At 49.3% G+C, this 14,701-nt stretch overlaps 1 protein-coding gene across 9 annotated transcripts in view; it reads left to right on the top strand.

Annotated features, from left to right (window-relative positions):
• Positions 1–14,701, top strand: part of ARHGEF10L (Rho guanine nucleotide exchange factor 10 like) — a 105,703-nt gene that overhangs the window by 64,490 nt on the left and 26,512 nt on the right. For all 9 annotated transcript variants that reach the window (XM_033159474.1, XM_033159476.1, XM_033159472.1 and 6 more), the window contains 3 exons: positions 377–597; positions 1,611–1,765; positions 12,702–12,847. In XM_033159474.1, the coding sequence (XP_033015365.1) occupies positions 377–597; positions 1,611–1,765; positions 12,702–12,847 (522 nt within the window). The remainder of the gene's footprint in view (positions 1–376; positions 598–1,610; positions 1,766–12,701; positions 12,848–14,701) is intronic.

The following is a 14,701-nucleotide window of genomic DNA, read 5'->3' as shown; positions in this document are numbered from 1 at the left end:
GCTTCTGGTGAACCAGAGCAGTGCACGGAAACACCGTTTACCTTCCCACCGGAGCAGTACCTATTTATCTACTTGCACTTTGACGTGCTTTTGAACTGCTAGGTTGGCAGGAGCTGGGACCAAACAATGGGAGCTCACCCCGTCGCGGGGATTCAAACCGCCGACCTTCAGATCAGCAAGCCCTAGAGCCTAGAGCCCTAGATCAGTTAAACCACAGAGCCACCCGCGTCCCTTGATGGTGGAGTGGACCACCTCAAAAGGTCCTTCATGGACTGGATAAATCTTGAGGTCCCTTCCAACTCCACGGTTCCACGATTGCAAGAATACTTATTTAGGAGAATGCCTTCTCCCTTCCTTTTCCTCTTGACTCCTCTAGGTCGGCGGAGGGCAGGAGGGGGCTGGAGGCCAGGTCGAAATCTTTTCCCTGAACCGGGCAGCACCCCGCACTGTGAAGTCCTTTCCGGTCGCCGCCCAGGTCCTGTGCTCGGAATACATTCCCGAGAGGAGCGAAGAGGAGAGAGCCGACGGTTTGGAGACGTCTGCTGAGCAGGCCTTGCCGCCACAGCCGGTGATCTGCCTCGGGCTGCAGGACGGCAGGTGAGGAAGCAATGGGGCCTTCTGCAGGGGATCAGGCTGGCTCTGCCCCATAAGACTTCTCTTTTGTTTCTCAGTGTTGGCTGGTTCGATAGGTAAAGTGGGGCCCTTACCCATTAGCCCCAGTCAGCCCCAACCTCCCTGCCTTCTTACTTACACCCAGACCAGGGTATGATCTTGCCTGCCAGCTTTCTCCTTGGGGACGCCCCTTGCAAAAGCTAGCAGGGAGGAGGATGGGGACAAAGTGAGCATTGGTTGGCTGTGCCTCTCATTTGCTCTAGCGCCACCTGCAGTTCGGCTCCCTGCGTTCTGTCCAACCAGTCGCCTTGAGTGGGTGATGGGACTCAGTCTGCAGAGATGGCACAGCAAATCATTGGCAGTTTGCTTAGGCTGGGATGGGCTGTGTGTTTTTATTTGGGGGGGGGGGCGGAATTCTTTCGTTGATTATGAATTGCACTTGTTCTGAAAAACTGTTAAATTGCATTGCCGGCGACGATTTTTGGCTTCTTGCAAAGGGCTTTGGTCCCATCTCCCCCATTAAAAAGCAAACCATAAAATCGTTAACGTTAGCCGGTCTCGTTGAATTTTTAAAATTGATTTATTTTGTCAAAATTTTATACTGTTTGAAAAAAAACTCCCGGTGTGGTTCCCCCCCCCCCAAAAGGGACCAAACAATAAAATTACCCATAAGAAGGATTTTCAACAATAACCAAAGACTTTCGAAAAGGTTCAAATAGACTAAAAGCAGATTAAAACTCTCTCTCTCTCTCTGAAATCATTTTTATTTGATTTTACAAGTATAACATTATAACAGTACAGATTAAAACTCTTAACAGGTTTGCTGTTGGGTTTTCTCGCCTTACAGTGCATGATTGTGTGTGCGAAACACGCACAAGGCCTTCTCCTGCACCTCTCTGATCACCCACCAGGGGTCGCTCCTTCTGCTCCAGTTTTCCTGTGTTAATCTCCGTCCTCTCTCCGCACTCTAAACGGAGCTCTGCTTTTCCTCCCTCCAGCATCCTGGTTTATGGAAGCGTGGACATGGGGACGCAGTGCCTCTTGACGGGCAAGAGCCCCGGGCTCCAGCCAGTCCTGTGCTTGAAGCACAGCCCCGACTACCTCTTTGCTGGCCTGCAGGATGGAACAGTGGCTGCTTACGCGAGAACCAGCGGTGAGCACGGGCGCCCGTGGGGATAGCGGGTTGGGCAAGACCCTGGCTTGGTCCTTGGGTGGCTTTAGAAGAGGGCGAGGCAGATTCACAGAGGAGGAGAAGGCGATCAGTGGCTATAAGGTTCCCCACTGTTGCAGGATGCTTCTGAATGGCGGTCGCGGGAAACCACAGCAGGGGAGAGGGCTCTTGTGCTCGGGTCCTGCTTACGGAATTCGCCTTGGGGCATCTGGTTGGCTACCATAAAACCAGGATGTTGGACTAGGCGGGCCATTGGCTTGATCCACCAGGCTGCTTGTGGAGCCTCCAGGTCCAGGGGCAGTCTATCTAGATTCCTAGGTTCTTAGGTGTGTTCGGCCCCTGTGAGAACAGGGTGTGGAGCAGCAGGGCCCTTCTTATGAACAACGGTGAGAGAGAGGAGCTGTGGCCGTCATGCCATGCCGGTGGGCTTCCTGGAGGAATCTGACTGGTCCTCTGCTTAAAAAGCAAAGCAAGCTTCTAGTCCTCATTGTACATAGAATAAAGGGTTGATTCAAACAAGGAACGCAGGAAGCCATATCCAACCATGGGTCCATCTAGCTCCATATTGTCTGCACCAGTATTTCCCAAACGTGGGTCTCCAGCTGTTTTTGGACTACAATTCCCATCATCCCTGCTAGCTAAGGATGATGGGAGTTGTAGTCCAAAAACAGCTGGAGACTCAAGTTTGGGAATTACTGGTCTGCACTGACTGGCACAATGGCTCTCCAGCGTTTCAGGCATGCGGTGGCGGGGAGAGGGGGGGAAGCGTCCTTTCCCAGCCCTAACTTGAAATGCTGCCAGCGGGGATTGAACCCTGGGACCTTCTGCATGCAAAGCAGTCGCTCGGTTGGTCCGCTGCAGCCTCTTCCCTTTCAGAACTTGTCGGCCACCTCTTCCCCGCACCCCCAAAACTCACTGCAATCATAAAACGGGTTTGTGCACCCGGTTCTCTCTGAGGTTCCTTTCTGGGTGCGTGGGGCAGGTTCCCCTGCAATTGGTGCCTTTTGATTCCTTTAAAATCTATTTTTATTTCTGGCAGATGGCAAAAGAGAGTGTGGGGGGGGGCAGGGAGAGGGGGACCTTCCTCTGTACCTTCACTCAAAACCCCACCCACCCACCATCAAAATGAAGTAAAATCTTTATGCTAATTGGCTTTTAAAATGCAGGGTCTGGGATTCAAGTTTAGGTCTGGAGACAAAAACCTCAATTTGAGCGCTCTGTAATTTCCTATTGATTCGCTGTCAGTTCTCTCTGACGGCAGGGAGGGTGGCTGTTTTACGGCCACTGAAGCCTGTCAGCTGCGTGCTTAAAATTCTCGTTCCCTGTAAATGTTTGATGAACAGAGAAGATTCTCTCTCTCTCTCTCTCTCTCTCTCTCTCTCTCTCTCTCTCTCTCTCTCTCGTTTGGGTCAGTTCACTCTGATTTCACCAGGCTCCTCGGACGTCACAAGCGCAGGGCAATGTCACCTGTGCATGCCTCTGTCTCTCTGTGTGTTTGCATGCCGGGTTAGGGCCATCTTTTGTTTGCTCCAAAGCAGCTTTGATTTTCTGTTTGTGAGGTCTTCTCTGTTTAAGGAGAGCGTTTCATCATCCATTTTTTAAAGACTGAAAACACACAGCAGGGGAAGCCTCGGTCAGAAAAAGGCAACCCTCAAAAGATGAAGGAGTTGGAATACTTTCCCCGATGAGGAAAGGCTAAAATGTTTGAGGGTTTTAGTTGTGGGAGGCATATTAAAAAGGGCTGTGTAACTAAGGAGTGGATAGGGAGGTGTTCACAAGAATTTGATATGATGTTAGGAAGCTTCCTTATATATCACTGCCACTGAGCTATGCCCCTTTCCTTAAAAACAAATCAAGCTTCTAGTCCTCAACTAATTGAGCAGGCTGCTTAATGGCCTAGTGGGGACTTGAACCCTGATCTCCCAGGTCTTAGTCCGACACTCCAACCACTGCAGCAAACTGTCTCCAGAAAGGAGGTGCTTCTGTACACAGTGCAAAGCTGAGCAATGGAATCTGCTTCCCCGGGGCCATTTGTCACTTATGTTTTAGCTGAGATTCCTGCATTGCAGGGGGATGGACTAGATGACCCTCCGGCCCCTTCCATCCCTACAGTTCTGTAAATCTATATGATAATTTAGAGCGATGGGTCAGCTAGAATGGCTTTCGAAGAGGATAAGGCTGCTGCTATGATGGCTTGCCTTCTCCCTCCACTCCTGGAAACCGCAGGAGGGGACAGTTGCTCTTGCACTCAGGTCCTCTTCTGGGGTTTTCCCATAATGAGCATCTGGTTGGCCACTTTGAGAACAGGATGCTGGACTGGATGGGCCACTAGCCCGGTGTGGCAGCCAGTTCTTAGGTTGTGCTTTGCGGAACCATCTGCTTGGCTGCATTTGTGAGCTCAATGGTCCATTTCAGCTGGGTTCTTTTGAATGAGTCCCCTTGTCTCATTCAAACCCAAGCAAAGGATCATAGAATCATAGATTCATAGAATTGTAGTCCTCTATCCCCCAACCGGACCCAGGTGGTGCTGTGGATTAAGCCACAGAGTCTAGGGCTTGCTGATCAGAAGGTCGGCGGTTCGAATCCCTGCCACGGGGTGAGCTCCCATTGTTCGGTCCCAGCTCCTGCCCACCTAGCAGTTTGAAAGCACGTCAAAGTGCAAGTAGATAAATAGGGACCGCTCCAGCGGGAAGGTAAACGGCGTTTCCGTGCGATGCTCTGGTTCGCCAGAAGCGGCTTTGTCATGCTGGCCACATGACCCGGAAGCTGTCTGTGGACAAACACCGGCTCCCTCGGCCTATAAAACGAGATGAGCGCTACAACCCCAGAGTTGGACACGACTGGACCTGATGGTCAGGGGTCCCTTTACCTTTTTATCCCCCAACCTCTTGCAATGCAGGAATCTCAGATAAAGCATCCATGACAGATGGCCATCCAACCTCTGCTTAAAAACTTCCAAGGACGGAGAGTCCGCAACCTCTATCTCCACTGTCAAACAGCTCTTACTGTCAGAAAGTTATTCCCAATGTTTAGTTGGCATCTCCTTTCAGGGTGGATTTGATTTAAATCAAATTGATTTAAATCACTAGTCAGTAAGACTTGATTTAAATTACTAGTCAGTAAGACTTGATTTAAATCAATTTTTTATAAAACAGAAAGACTCATTCTTGCTGGTATAATCTCAATACAGTATTTACAACCAGATGAAGGTTTCATTTTAGGAATAATAAATTTTCAGAGTAGTTTTTACAGTTATATCAAAAATGACTGATTTGGTTATACTGTTAGAAGTCCATAGACCGATAATTATGAAATTATCGTGAGGTTAACTGTTTATATTTGGACAGCTTTTCTGCTGTACTTTATTGGAAGGAGAAAAACAATCATTTCCTTAATAACAACTTAAACAATTTATTTAATTAAAGCAATAACATTATAGCATATGTATCCATGTTTGCTAACCGATGTGGTTAAATGTGTTGTTGTTTTTTTGAAAAAACAAATCCTTATTTCCTGACTATAATGTAACTTAAATAGAAAACTACCTTTAGAAAGATTCCCCCCCAAAGCATTTTATTTAAAAAGTCTGATTTAAATTTTAAAAATCCGATTTTTATTTTTTATTATTTTTTTAAAAAAACAACCATTGATTTTTATCCACCCTGGTTCAAGTCCTACCCTCCAGAGCTGGTCAATCAGATGCTTCAATGGGAAGCCGCAAAGCAGCACCTGAGCTCAACAGCAACCCTCGCCACCTGTGATTTCTAGCAGTTGGCATTTTGGGGGCATTTACTGCCTCTGGCTAACGGAGGCAGAGCAACAGCCATCAGGGCTGGTAGCCATTGAATCTTCCGGTGCTATCAGAACCGACACGTTTCTGCTCCGTTTTTCTCACTCCTTCCAATGCGTGGAGAAATGCCAGCCTCCCAGCTATCGAGAAAACAGGTGCACCTCCGACAAGGTATCTTCGCCCGACAGAGGTGGCGCCGACCCCCTTGCAGATGTGAGCGGCAGATCGAACGCACCCACATCTGCCTGGGAGACGGCAAGCTTTCCTCTCGTTCGCCCCCTTCCCCCGGACACCTTCCCCCGCCCCCCGCTCTCCTCCGCCACCTCCCCCCTCCATCTTCCAGGCAGACACACTTTAATTAAAAACCATAACCGGCTTATGAGACGCTAATTAATAAACGCAAAGCGTTTGCCAAGTGGAGATCGGAGGCTCCGCGAGAAAACATCCGTTTACGACCCCGGAACGGAGGCAACGAGGCGCAGATCGCGAGTGTTTAATGGAACGTGGAGAATGGGGGGTGAGGCGGGGCAGGGGATGGGGAGACACAAATCACTTTGAAAAACATACAGACTCAAAAGGTTGCGGGGGTGGTGGGTGGGAAGGGACAGGGAGATTAATCCTGGCCCGATTAGGCAGGGAGGCTCTTTCCATTTCCGCCCCTTCTCCCCCAAGATAAAATCTTAGCGGGACCAACCATCCTACGAGGTTGGGTAAATTATACTTTAGGACAGGTGCACGGGGCTCCAGAAGGCCGCATTCCCTTCCGGGCAAGCTTTTGGGGACCGCATGCCCCCTGGTGGGTTGGGGCAGGGGGTCAAAAGTGAGTGGAGCAAGAAATGCAAATTTTCTCTTTGCAAAGTTGGCTGGTGTCTGCACAACGTTGCCACCTGCTCTCTCTCCTCCATCAGGTAAGAGGCGTGACTAGAATTTTGTGTGCCTGTTGTGCTGCAGCGGTTAGAGTGTCAGGCTAGGCTTTGGGAGAGACAAGGGTTCAAATCCCCACTCAGCGATGAAGTAGCTCCCTGAGTGACTGGGGAGGGGCAGTCACTGCCTTTTTGCAGCCTAAGCTAGAATCTTTTTATCTTTGGTGATCACTCATAGCTTAGTAAGATTGTCTTCCATGAATATGGTCTTAAGTGAATGTGAAGGCCAGTCCTGGATCCGCATGTCCTTCCACAGTGGGGACATAGGTTTCCGGAAGGGAGTTGGTCATGGAGAGGATTTGCTAAACATGCCTTCCTCTTAGCTTGTTTCTCCCTTTTGTCCTGAGTCAGTGCTTCTTCAAAGTCCATGACGCCTTTGGTAGAGGCTGTTCTCCAATCTGAGTGCTCACAGGCCCAGTGTTTCCCAATTTTCAGTATTTATACTACTGACACAGGTGGCGCTGTGGTCTAAACCACCGAGCCTAGGGCTTGCCAATCAGAAGGTCGGCAGTTTGAATCCCCGCGACGGGGTGAGCTCCTGTTGCTCAGTCCCAGCTCCTGCCAACCTAGCAGTTTGAAAGCACACCAGTGCAAGTAGATAAACGGCGCTTCCATGCGCTGCTCTGGTTTTGCCAGAAGTGGCTTAGTCATGCTGGCCACATGACCCAGAAGCTGTACACCGGCTCCCTCGGCCAATAAAGCAAGATGAGCGCCACAACCCCAGAGTCGTCCGCGATGGTCAGGGGTCCCTCTACCTTTACCTTTTTATTTTTTAAGATTTACCTTTGAAAGCATCTTTAAATCTCTTTTGTTGTTCTCTCTAACCTAGAATCATAGAATGGCAGCGTTTGAAGGGGCTCCTAGGGTCATCTAGCCCAACTTCCTGCAATGCAGGAATCCTGCCCACAGCCAAACCACCAAACTCCTGGTTAACAGCCCGACGCACTGACCCATTGTGCCACCTAGGGAGCCTACCTCATAGGGTTGTTGTGGGGATTAAACGAGGAGGGGGAGAACCATGTGTGCCACCTGGAGCAATCCTGGATGAAAAGGTGGCATATCCAGGCAATGGATCGATAATATAAAACTCCCTTCTACGTTCACGACATGTGATCTCATCCGCTCCACCCCTGAGCAGTGTGTGCGTGCTGGGGGATAGATGTGATCTGGGTGGGCTGCAAAAGAGAGACCCCGAATGGTGTGAGCCCCACTCAGCTTTCCAGCCTCCTTCATCTGCTGAATAATACAAAGGAGCTTTCTGTGTTTTGATTGCATTAGTTGGGGCCGGTGACAGACTGGAGCTGTGCTGCGTCCCGGAATCAGGGCACTGGGGAGCCTCGCCGAAGCACATTAAGAATCCCCTGTCTGTTTGCTGTGTTGGTACAGCAGGGCAGCCTCTGACAGTTCCTTCTGCTTTCCCTGTCTCTCCTCCTTTGCCCTTGCAGCAGAGCTGACTCTTTCAAGGTTTTTGATCTTCTCCTTCCTGTCAACGTCCTTCCGCTTTCGAGACCGCTGTGGGGCACATTCCCGCAGCCTTTCCTTCAAGGCCTGCACAAAGCAGGGTCACTCGTCATCAGCGCCCAAAGCTAAGGGCAATCCTGTGGGTGGGAGAGGTCAGCCCGTTTCCCTGCGGTGGCCCTGCCCTGACACTTGCTTTGATGGGGAGTGGCTCGTCTTCCAGGCTCATGCGGCCTTCTCGTTTGTAACAGGCAGGACAAGTGTGGAAGGGCGATAGCTCTCATGGGAAAGGACCTGCCTTTGTGGGCCGGAGGTCCCCGGTTCCCTTCCTGGGAGCATAGCCAGGCAGGACTGGGAATATCCCCTGTCTGAAATTCTGGATAGCTCAGTTGCTTAGTATGTGGGGCTGATAATGCCAAGGCTGAAGGTTCGATCCCCATATGGGACAGCTGTACATTTCTGCATTGCAGGGGGTAGGTCTAGATCAGGCTTCCGCAACCTTGACCCTCCAGATGTTTTTGGCCTACAACTCCCATGATCCCTAGCTAGCAGGACCAGTGGTCAGGGATGATGGGAATTGTAGTCTCAAAACATCTGGAGGGCCAAGGTTGAGGAAGCCTGGTCTAGGTGACCGTCAGGGTCCCTTCCAACTCTACATTTCTATTAAACCTTAAAGAGCTGCTGCTGGCCAGTGCAGACAATTGTAAGCTAGGTGGATCAACGGTCTGACCCCAGCAGAAACGTCCTATTTGGTTCAGAACCATGAGGACTAGGATCCTAATTTATTTTTTGGTCCAGATCATAATAGAGAGGGAGACCTTTGCTTGTCATGCCATAGATCCCTGGTTCAACGCCTGGCATCCCCAGGTAGGGTTGGGAGCGGCCTCCCCCATCTGAAAGCTTGGAGGGCTGCTTCCCATCAGTGTAGACAATCTGAGCAAGATGGAGCAATGATCTGACTTGGTAGAAGGCGAGCTCCTATTTTAAAGCAGCCCTTTATTTATTCAGCGCAATGAGGACTAGAAACTTATTTGATACTTATGGAAGGGTGGCAGTTCAGTGGCAGAGCATCTGCTCTGCATGCAGAAGGTCTCCAGGTAGGGCTGGGAATGTCCCCTTATCTGAACACCCGGGGAGCCCCTCCGTAGCCCTGGGGTAGGGCAGGTTGGTGGCTTTGTGATACCAGAAAGGCCAGAATCATAGAGTTTGAAGGGACCACGAGGGACATCTAGTCCAACCCTGTACTCCTTGGGCAACGTGGCATGTCTGACCAAAGCAGGGTGCAAACGGAGAACAGATGAGGAGTTTGGAGGAGGAGTTTGGATTTGATATCCCGCTTTATCACGACCCTAAGGAGTCTCAAAGCGGCTCACATTCTCCTTTCCCTTCCTCCCCCACAACAAACACTCTGTGAGGTGAGTGGGGCTGAGAGGCTTCAAAGAAGTGTGACTAGCCCAAGGTCACCCAGCAGCTGCATGTGGAGGAGTGGAGACACGAACCCGGTTCCCCAGATTACAAGTCTACCGCTCTTAACCACTACACCACACTGGCTCTACATCCAAATATGTAGATATCTCTCTGCATCCAAAACCATAGTCTTGTATATCTGTATTCAGCCAGGGAAGCCTTTTTTTCCCACTTCAAGGTCTAACCCCGCCCCCCTCTCCGTACATCTCCAGCACTTTCCCTCTGAGCGTTTTCCTTTTGGCTGGAAATAACTGAGATCCCGTCCAAAATAGCGATGCTTCTGTCTAGCTGGTAAGAGCTACAATTCACAGAGAAAAACGGTGCCTGCGTCGCTGAGAGGGGGGGAAATGTTGATGCGAAGTGGATAACCGGGAACGTAATAGTGCCATTTGGTGTGTGATTTGCGGCGAGATGCTGGGTGTGTGTGTGTGTTGGAGCTTCCTGTGGTTTTTGCCAGTTACCGATCCGGCCTTCAGCTTGCCATATCAGTGGGGAGCTACAGAAATGTACCTGTGTTGCTGATACACCTAGTAATCTAGTATAATATATGCAACACGCTGCATATATTAATATCAGTGGGGAGAGCTTGCTCCCCAGCCTGCTGACACGGGGAGGCTGGCGATTTGCCCGGGGAGCTGTGATGTGGGGCTTTGGGCAAACAGACAGCATTGTCTCTCCCCTCCGCTGTTAGGGTGCTTCCTGTTCCAGCTCCTCATTTATTATTATTATTATTATTATTATTATTATTATTATTATTATTATTATCATCATCACACACACACACACACACACACACACAGTCATTCAGGAGCCGCACAGCCTGTTTCTACAGGGCTTGGCAGTGGCTGGGCTGTTCCAAAAGAAAATAAAAGGCTCATTTCCTAGAGGATAGATAGAATAGCAAAAAAAATTGGAAGTTATTATTTACAAGGGACGCAGGAGGAGGAGACAGGAGGATGTCCCACTATAATGTGAGGAAGGAATATTAGTTTTAATAATTGTATTAGCTGTTATTTTTGTTATGTCTACTATGTTTGTTATTAATGTAGTTTTGTTTTTTCTTTGTATGTCTTTAGTAACTTTTTAAAATAAATATTATTATTATTTTTAAAAAAAAGAAAATAAAAGGCTCATTTCCCATATGTTTGGCCGCCTGTGCCTTGTTTTTGACCCTCTGGTGTTCAGTTTAAATTGAAGGCAGCCCTGAGTAAGTTTTACCAGGTTCAGATTTACAGCATCAGTATCTTTTTTTCGGAGGGAAAAAAAAAAAAGTTAATTAGAGCTATAGAGTGTCGCTGTATAGCCCCCACTCCATTTTGGTCCAAGTGGCTGAGTCAACATGGAGAAAATGGAGTAAAGTTTTTTCCTCCCTCTCTCATAACACTAGAACTGGGGGGCATCGGTTGAAGCTCGGTATTGGGAGATTCAGGACAGAGAACCATAGAATTTTAGAGTTGGAAGAGACCCCAAGGGTCATCTAGTCCAACCCACCCCGGCAATGCAGGAATCTCAACTAAAGCTTCCATGATAGATGGCCATCCAACCTCTGCTTAAAATCCTCCAAGGAAAGAGAGCCCGCAACCTCCCAAGGAAGACCTCCTTCATGCAGTGCAGAGTTAAACTGTGGAACTCCTTCCTGCAGGAGGCAGTGATCATCACCGAATTGGATGGGTTTAAAAGAGGATTGGACAAATTCACAGAGGAGAAGGTTTTTGGTGGATACTGGCCACAATGGCTCTGCTCCGCAGGATGTGATGTCAGAAGGGCCAGCCAATCAGTGTTGGTGGTGGTGGAGCTAGCCAATTAGCAGGCCCAGTTTCTCCTGAGCTCAATCCTGCAGGGAAGATTGATCCCTGGCAGAGGAGAAGAGCTTCTGAGAGGTGTCGTACGGTGGGCAAGACTCGAAAGTTCACATTCTGGTGTGAATTATCCAGACAAACCTCTGGTTTTTAGGCATGGCAGGAATGTACAGTACAGTCAGGTCCCGCTATCCAAAAGCTCCTTATATGGAAATTCACTTATCCAAACATGAGGGATTAGTAACCAAACCACTGCAGATTCAAATATCTGCACAGCTGGATCCGCGTCTAGTACTGTAAACAAATAAGAAGCCTTAAACAAGACTTACTTTGTATGTTTTGCTGGCCTGCAGCAGCTGTTTCACAAAAAACAATGGTGGGAGGGAGGGAGGCAGGGAGAGAAATCGGACAGGTAAAGAACATTTCCCCCTTCCTTGTTTGCCTTTTGCGAGGTTTCAGAGAAGTTTTCCTGGTGTTTTCCACCCACCCCCCATCATTTCTGGGTCAAAATTCCATGTTTGGGACCTCATTAGAAAATTTCAGTGTAAATTTTTCCACTTGCTGTGTGAATGCCTGCCTAACCAATGATTTCCTAATAACACGTTGTGTTTGGGTGGTGAGACCCGAATGTATGGAGGTTCCTTACACAAGGCAGGACCAGTTCTATGCCAGCCTTCCCCAATCTGGTGCCCTTCAGACATTTCGGACTGTTAACACCCCTCAGTCCCAGCCAGCTGTCAACGGTGGAAATCATAGTCCAAAACATCTGGAGATGGAGAAGGTTGTTTGACAGAGGAATGGTCTCCTTTGGAAGATGGTGGACTCTCTTTCCTTGCAGGCTTTTCAACAGAGGTTGGACGGCCATCTCTCAGGGATTCTTAAGATGTGAACTCTGCATTGAAGGAGGTTGGACCAGGTGGCCCTTGAGTGTTCCTTCCAACTCTGCAATGATACGACTCGGTGATAATATGGCCTGTCAGCAGCTCTTGGGGGTCTCAGACAGAAAGCTTTTCCTGTCTGCAGATGAATTTTGGATCTGAGCTATGAAATAATAACGTTGCATCTCGACACCCTGCAGAATTTAGTTGGCTTATTAGACAGGAACCTAGGAAGCCGCAGCGTACCAGCTCAGACAATTTGCCCAAGTACCCTGGTGTTGCCTGCTCTGACTGGCAGCATCTCTCCGGGGTCTCGGGCAAAGAGAGCCCTCCTTTCCCTGTCATTGGTTCCTTTCAGCTGGGAATGCAGGGGATTGAATTTGGGGCTTCCCACATGCGAAGTGCATCAGAGCTGCCAGGCTTCCCCAGGTTCTGCGGCCAGCTCAGGCTAAGCCAATCCGACCCCTGCTTTCTAGGATTTGAGGCTGTCCGAGTCTTGCTCCATGCAGTGCTCCCTGACAGTCCTTGCCCTAGAAACCAGCTTTCTGTTGACAGCCGCCACCCCCTTTTTTCTAATGCCGCTCTCGCTCTTCCTTGCTTCAGGGGGGTTCTGGGACCTGGAGGCTGAGCCTGCCTGCCTGACGGTGGGGCTGGCACCAGTACGGACCCTTTTGACCCTGGACGATGCCGTGTGGGCCAGCTGCGGAAACCAAGTCACCGTCTTCGATGCTGCCACCCTGAAGGCGCAGGTAGGCCGTGTGATGCCCCTCTGGAAAACCCCTCTGCTGGCTTCCTGCCTGCGTTGCAACTCTGCACATGCTCCTTGGCCTAGCCCTCTCCATCCACATTTCTCCATTTACCATCCATCCCCTGCGAACTTAATCTTCTCGAACTTCTCTCCCTTTGAGCGATGATCTCATGCTTTCAATGACTTTTGGCTCTTCCCGATGGTGGAAACTGCATCCCTGACTGCTTGCAGGATGCTGCCTCCCTCCCCTCCAAACCTGCCTTGGGTACCACCCCGAGCTCTCACCATCTCTTGCCAGGCCTACAGGTGATACTCGAAAAATTAGAATATCGTGGAAAGCTTCATTCCTTTCAGTAATTCAACTTAAAAGGTGAAACTAATGTATGAGATAGACTCATGCCATGCAAAGCGAGATATGTCAAGCCTTTATTTGTTATAATTGTGATGATTATGGTGTACAGCTGATGAGAACCCCAAATTCACAATTTCAACTTGGGGTTTTTCATCAGCTGCGCGCCATAATCATCACAATTATAACAAGCAAAGGCTTGACATATCTCGCTTTGCATGTCATGAGTCTATCTCATATATTAAACTCCAGGAGCTAACAATTGCTTACATAAATGGGTCTTTTCCACAATATTCTAATTTTTCGAGTTTCACCTGTAGGTCAGGTGTGGGTCGCTTGGGGGATAAAGGACTCTGCAGGAGATATCAGGTCTGGCAGCTGCATGCAACCTGGCCTGCGAGCCGGGGGGGGGGGTTCTCCATCTTCTGGTATAAGCAAAGAAATGTGCCTTTAACCTTCACCTAAACCTCCCCCTGCCGCCTCTGGATTATTCTGGTTTATTCATTTATTGCATTCAGATCCCCCCCATTTCTCCAAGGTTGCCCGAGGTGGCGTGCATGAAAATGCCAAGCCCAGTCATTTTCACGAAACCTGATGAGGAACGCTTGAGGGAGCTGGGGATGTTTAGCTTGGAACAGAGGAGATATGAGAGCCATCTTCAAAGATCCCAAGGGCTTTCCCATGGAAGATGGAGCAAACTTGCTTTCTCCTGCTCCAAAGGGCAGGGCCTGTTATATGTATTTGAGTGGCAAGAAAGGAGATTTCGACTAAGCATCCGGAATAACTTTCTGGCAGTGAGAGCCATTTGACAGTCCATAGCTCAGTTGGTTAGAGCATGGTGCTGATCACGCCAAGGTTGCAGGTTCGATCCCTGTATGGGACAGCTGTATATTCCGGCATTTAAGGGGGTTGGTCTAGATGACCGTCAGGATCCCTTCCAACTCTACATTTCCATGAACCCTTAGAGAGCTGCTGCCAGCCAGTGCAGGTGGACCAACAGTCTGATCCCAGCAGTAGCTTCCTATTTAAACCGGCCTTTAGTTCAGAACCATGAGGACTAGGATCCTGATTTGTTTTTAGGTCCAGATCATAATAGAGAGGGAGACCTATGCTTGTCATGCCATAGATCCCTGGTTCAACGCCTGGCATCCCCAGGTAGGGTTGGGAGCGGCCTCCCCCATCTGAAAGCTTGGAGGGCTGCTTCCCATCAGTGTAGACAATCTGAGCACGATGGAGCAATGATCTGACTTGGTAGAAGGCAAACTCCTATTTTAAACCAGCACTTTATTTATTCAGCGCAATGAGGACTAGAAACTTACTTGATACTTACGGAAGGGTGGTAGTTCAGTGGCGGATCATCTGCTCTGCATGCAGAAGGTCTCCAGGTAGGGCTGGGAATGTCCCCTTATCTGAAAACCTGGGGAGCCCCTCCATAGCCCTGGGGTAGGGCAGGTTGGTGGCTTTGTGACATCAGAAAGGCCAGCCTATCAGTGCTATATATATGTG

Source organism: Lacerta agilis, chromosome 8 (assembly GCF_009819535.1).
Source record: "Lacerta agilis isolate rLacAgi1 chromosome 8, rLacAgi1.pri, whole genome shotgun sequence".
Taxonomy (NCBI): Eukaryota; Metazoa; Chordata; class Lepidosauria; order Squamata; family Lacertidae; genus Lacerta; species Lacerta agilis.
The sequence above is the reverse complement of the archived record's forward strand: the minus strand, read 5'-3'. Positions and strand labels throughout refer to the sequence as shown.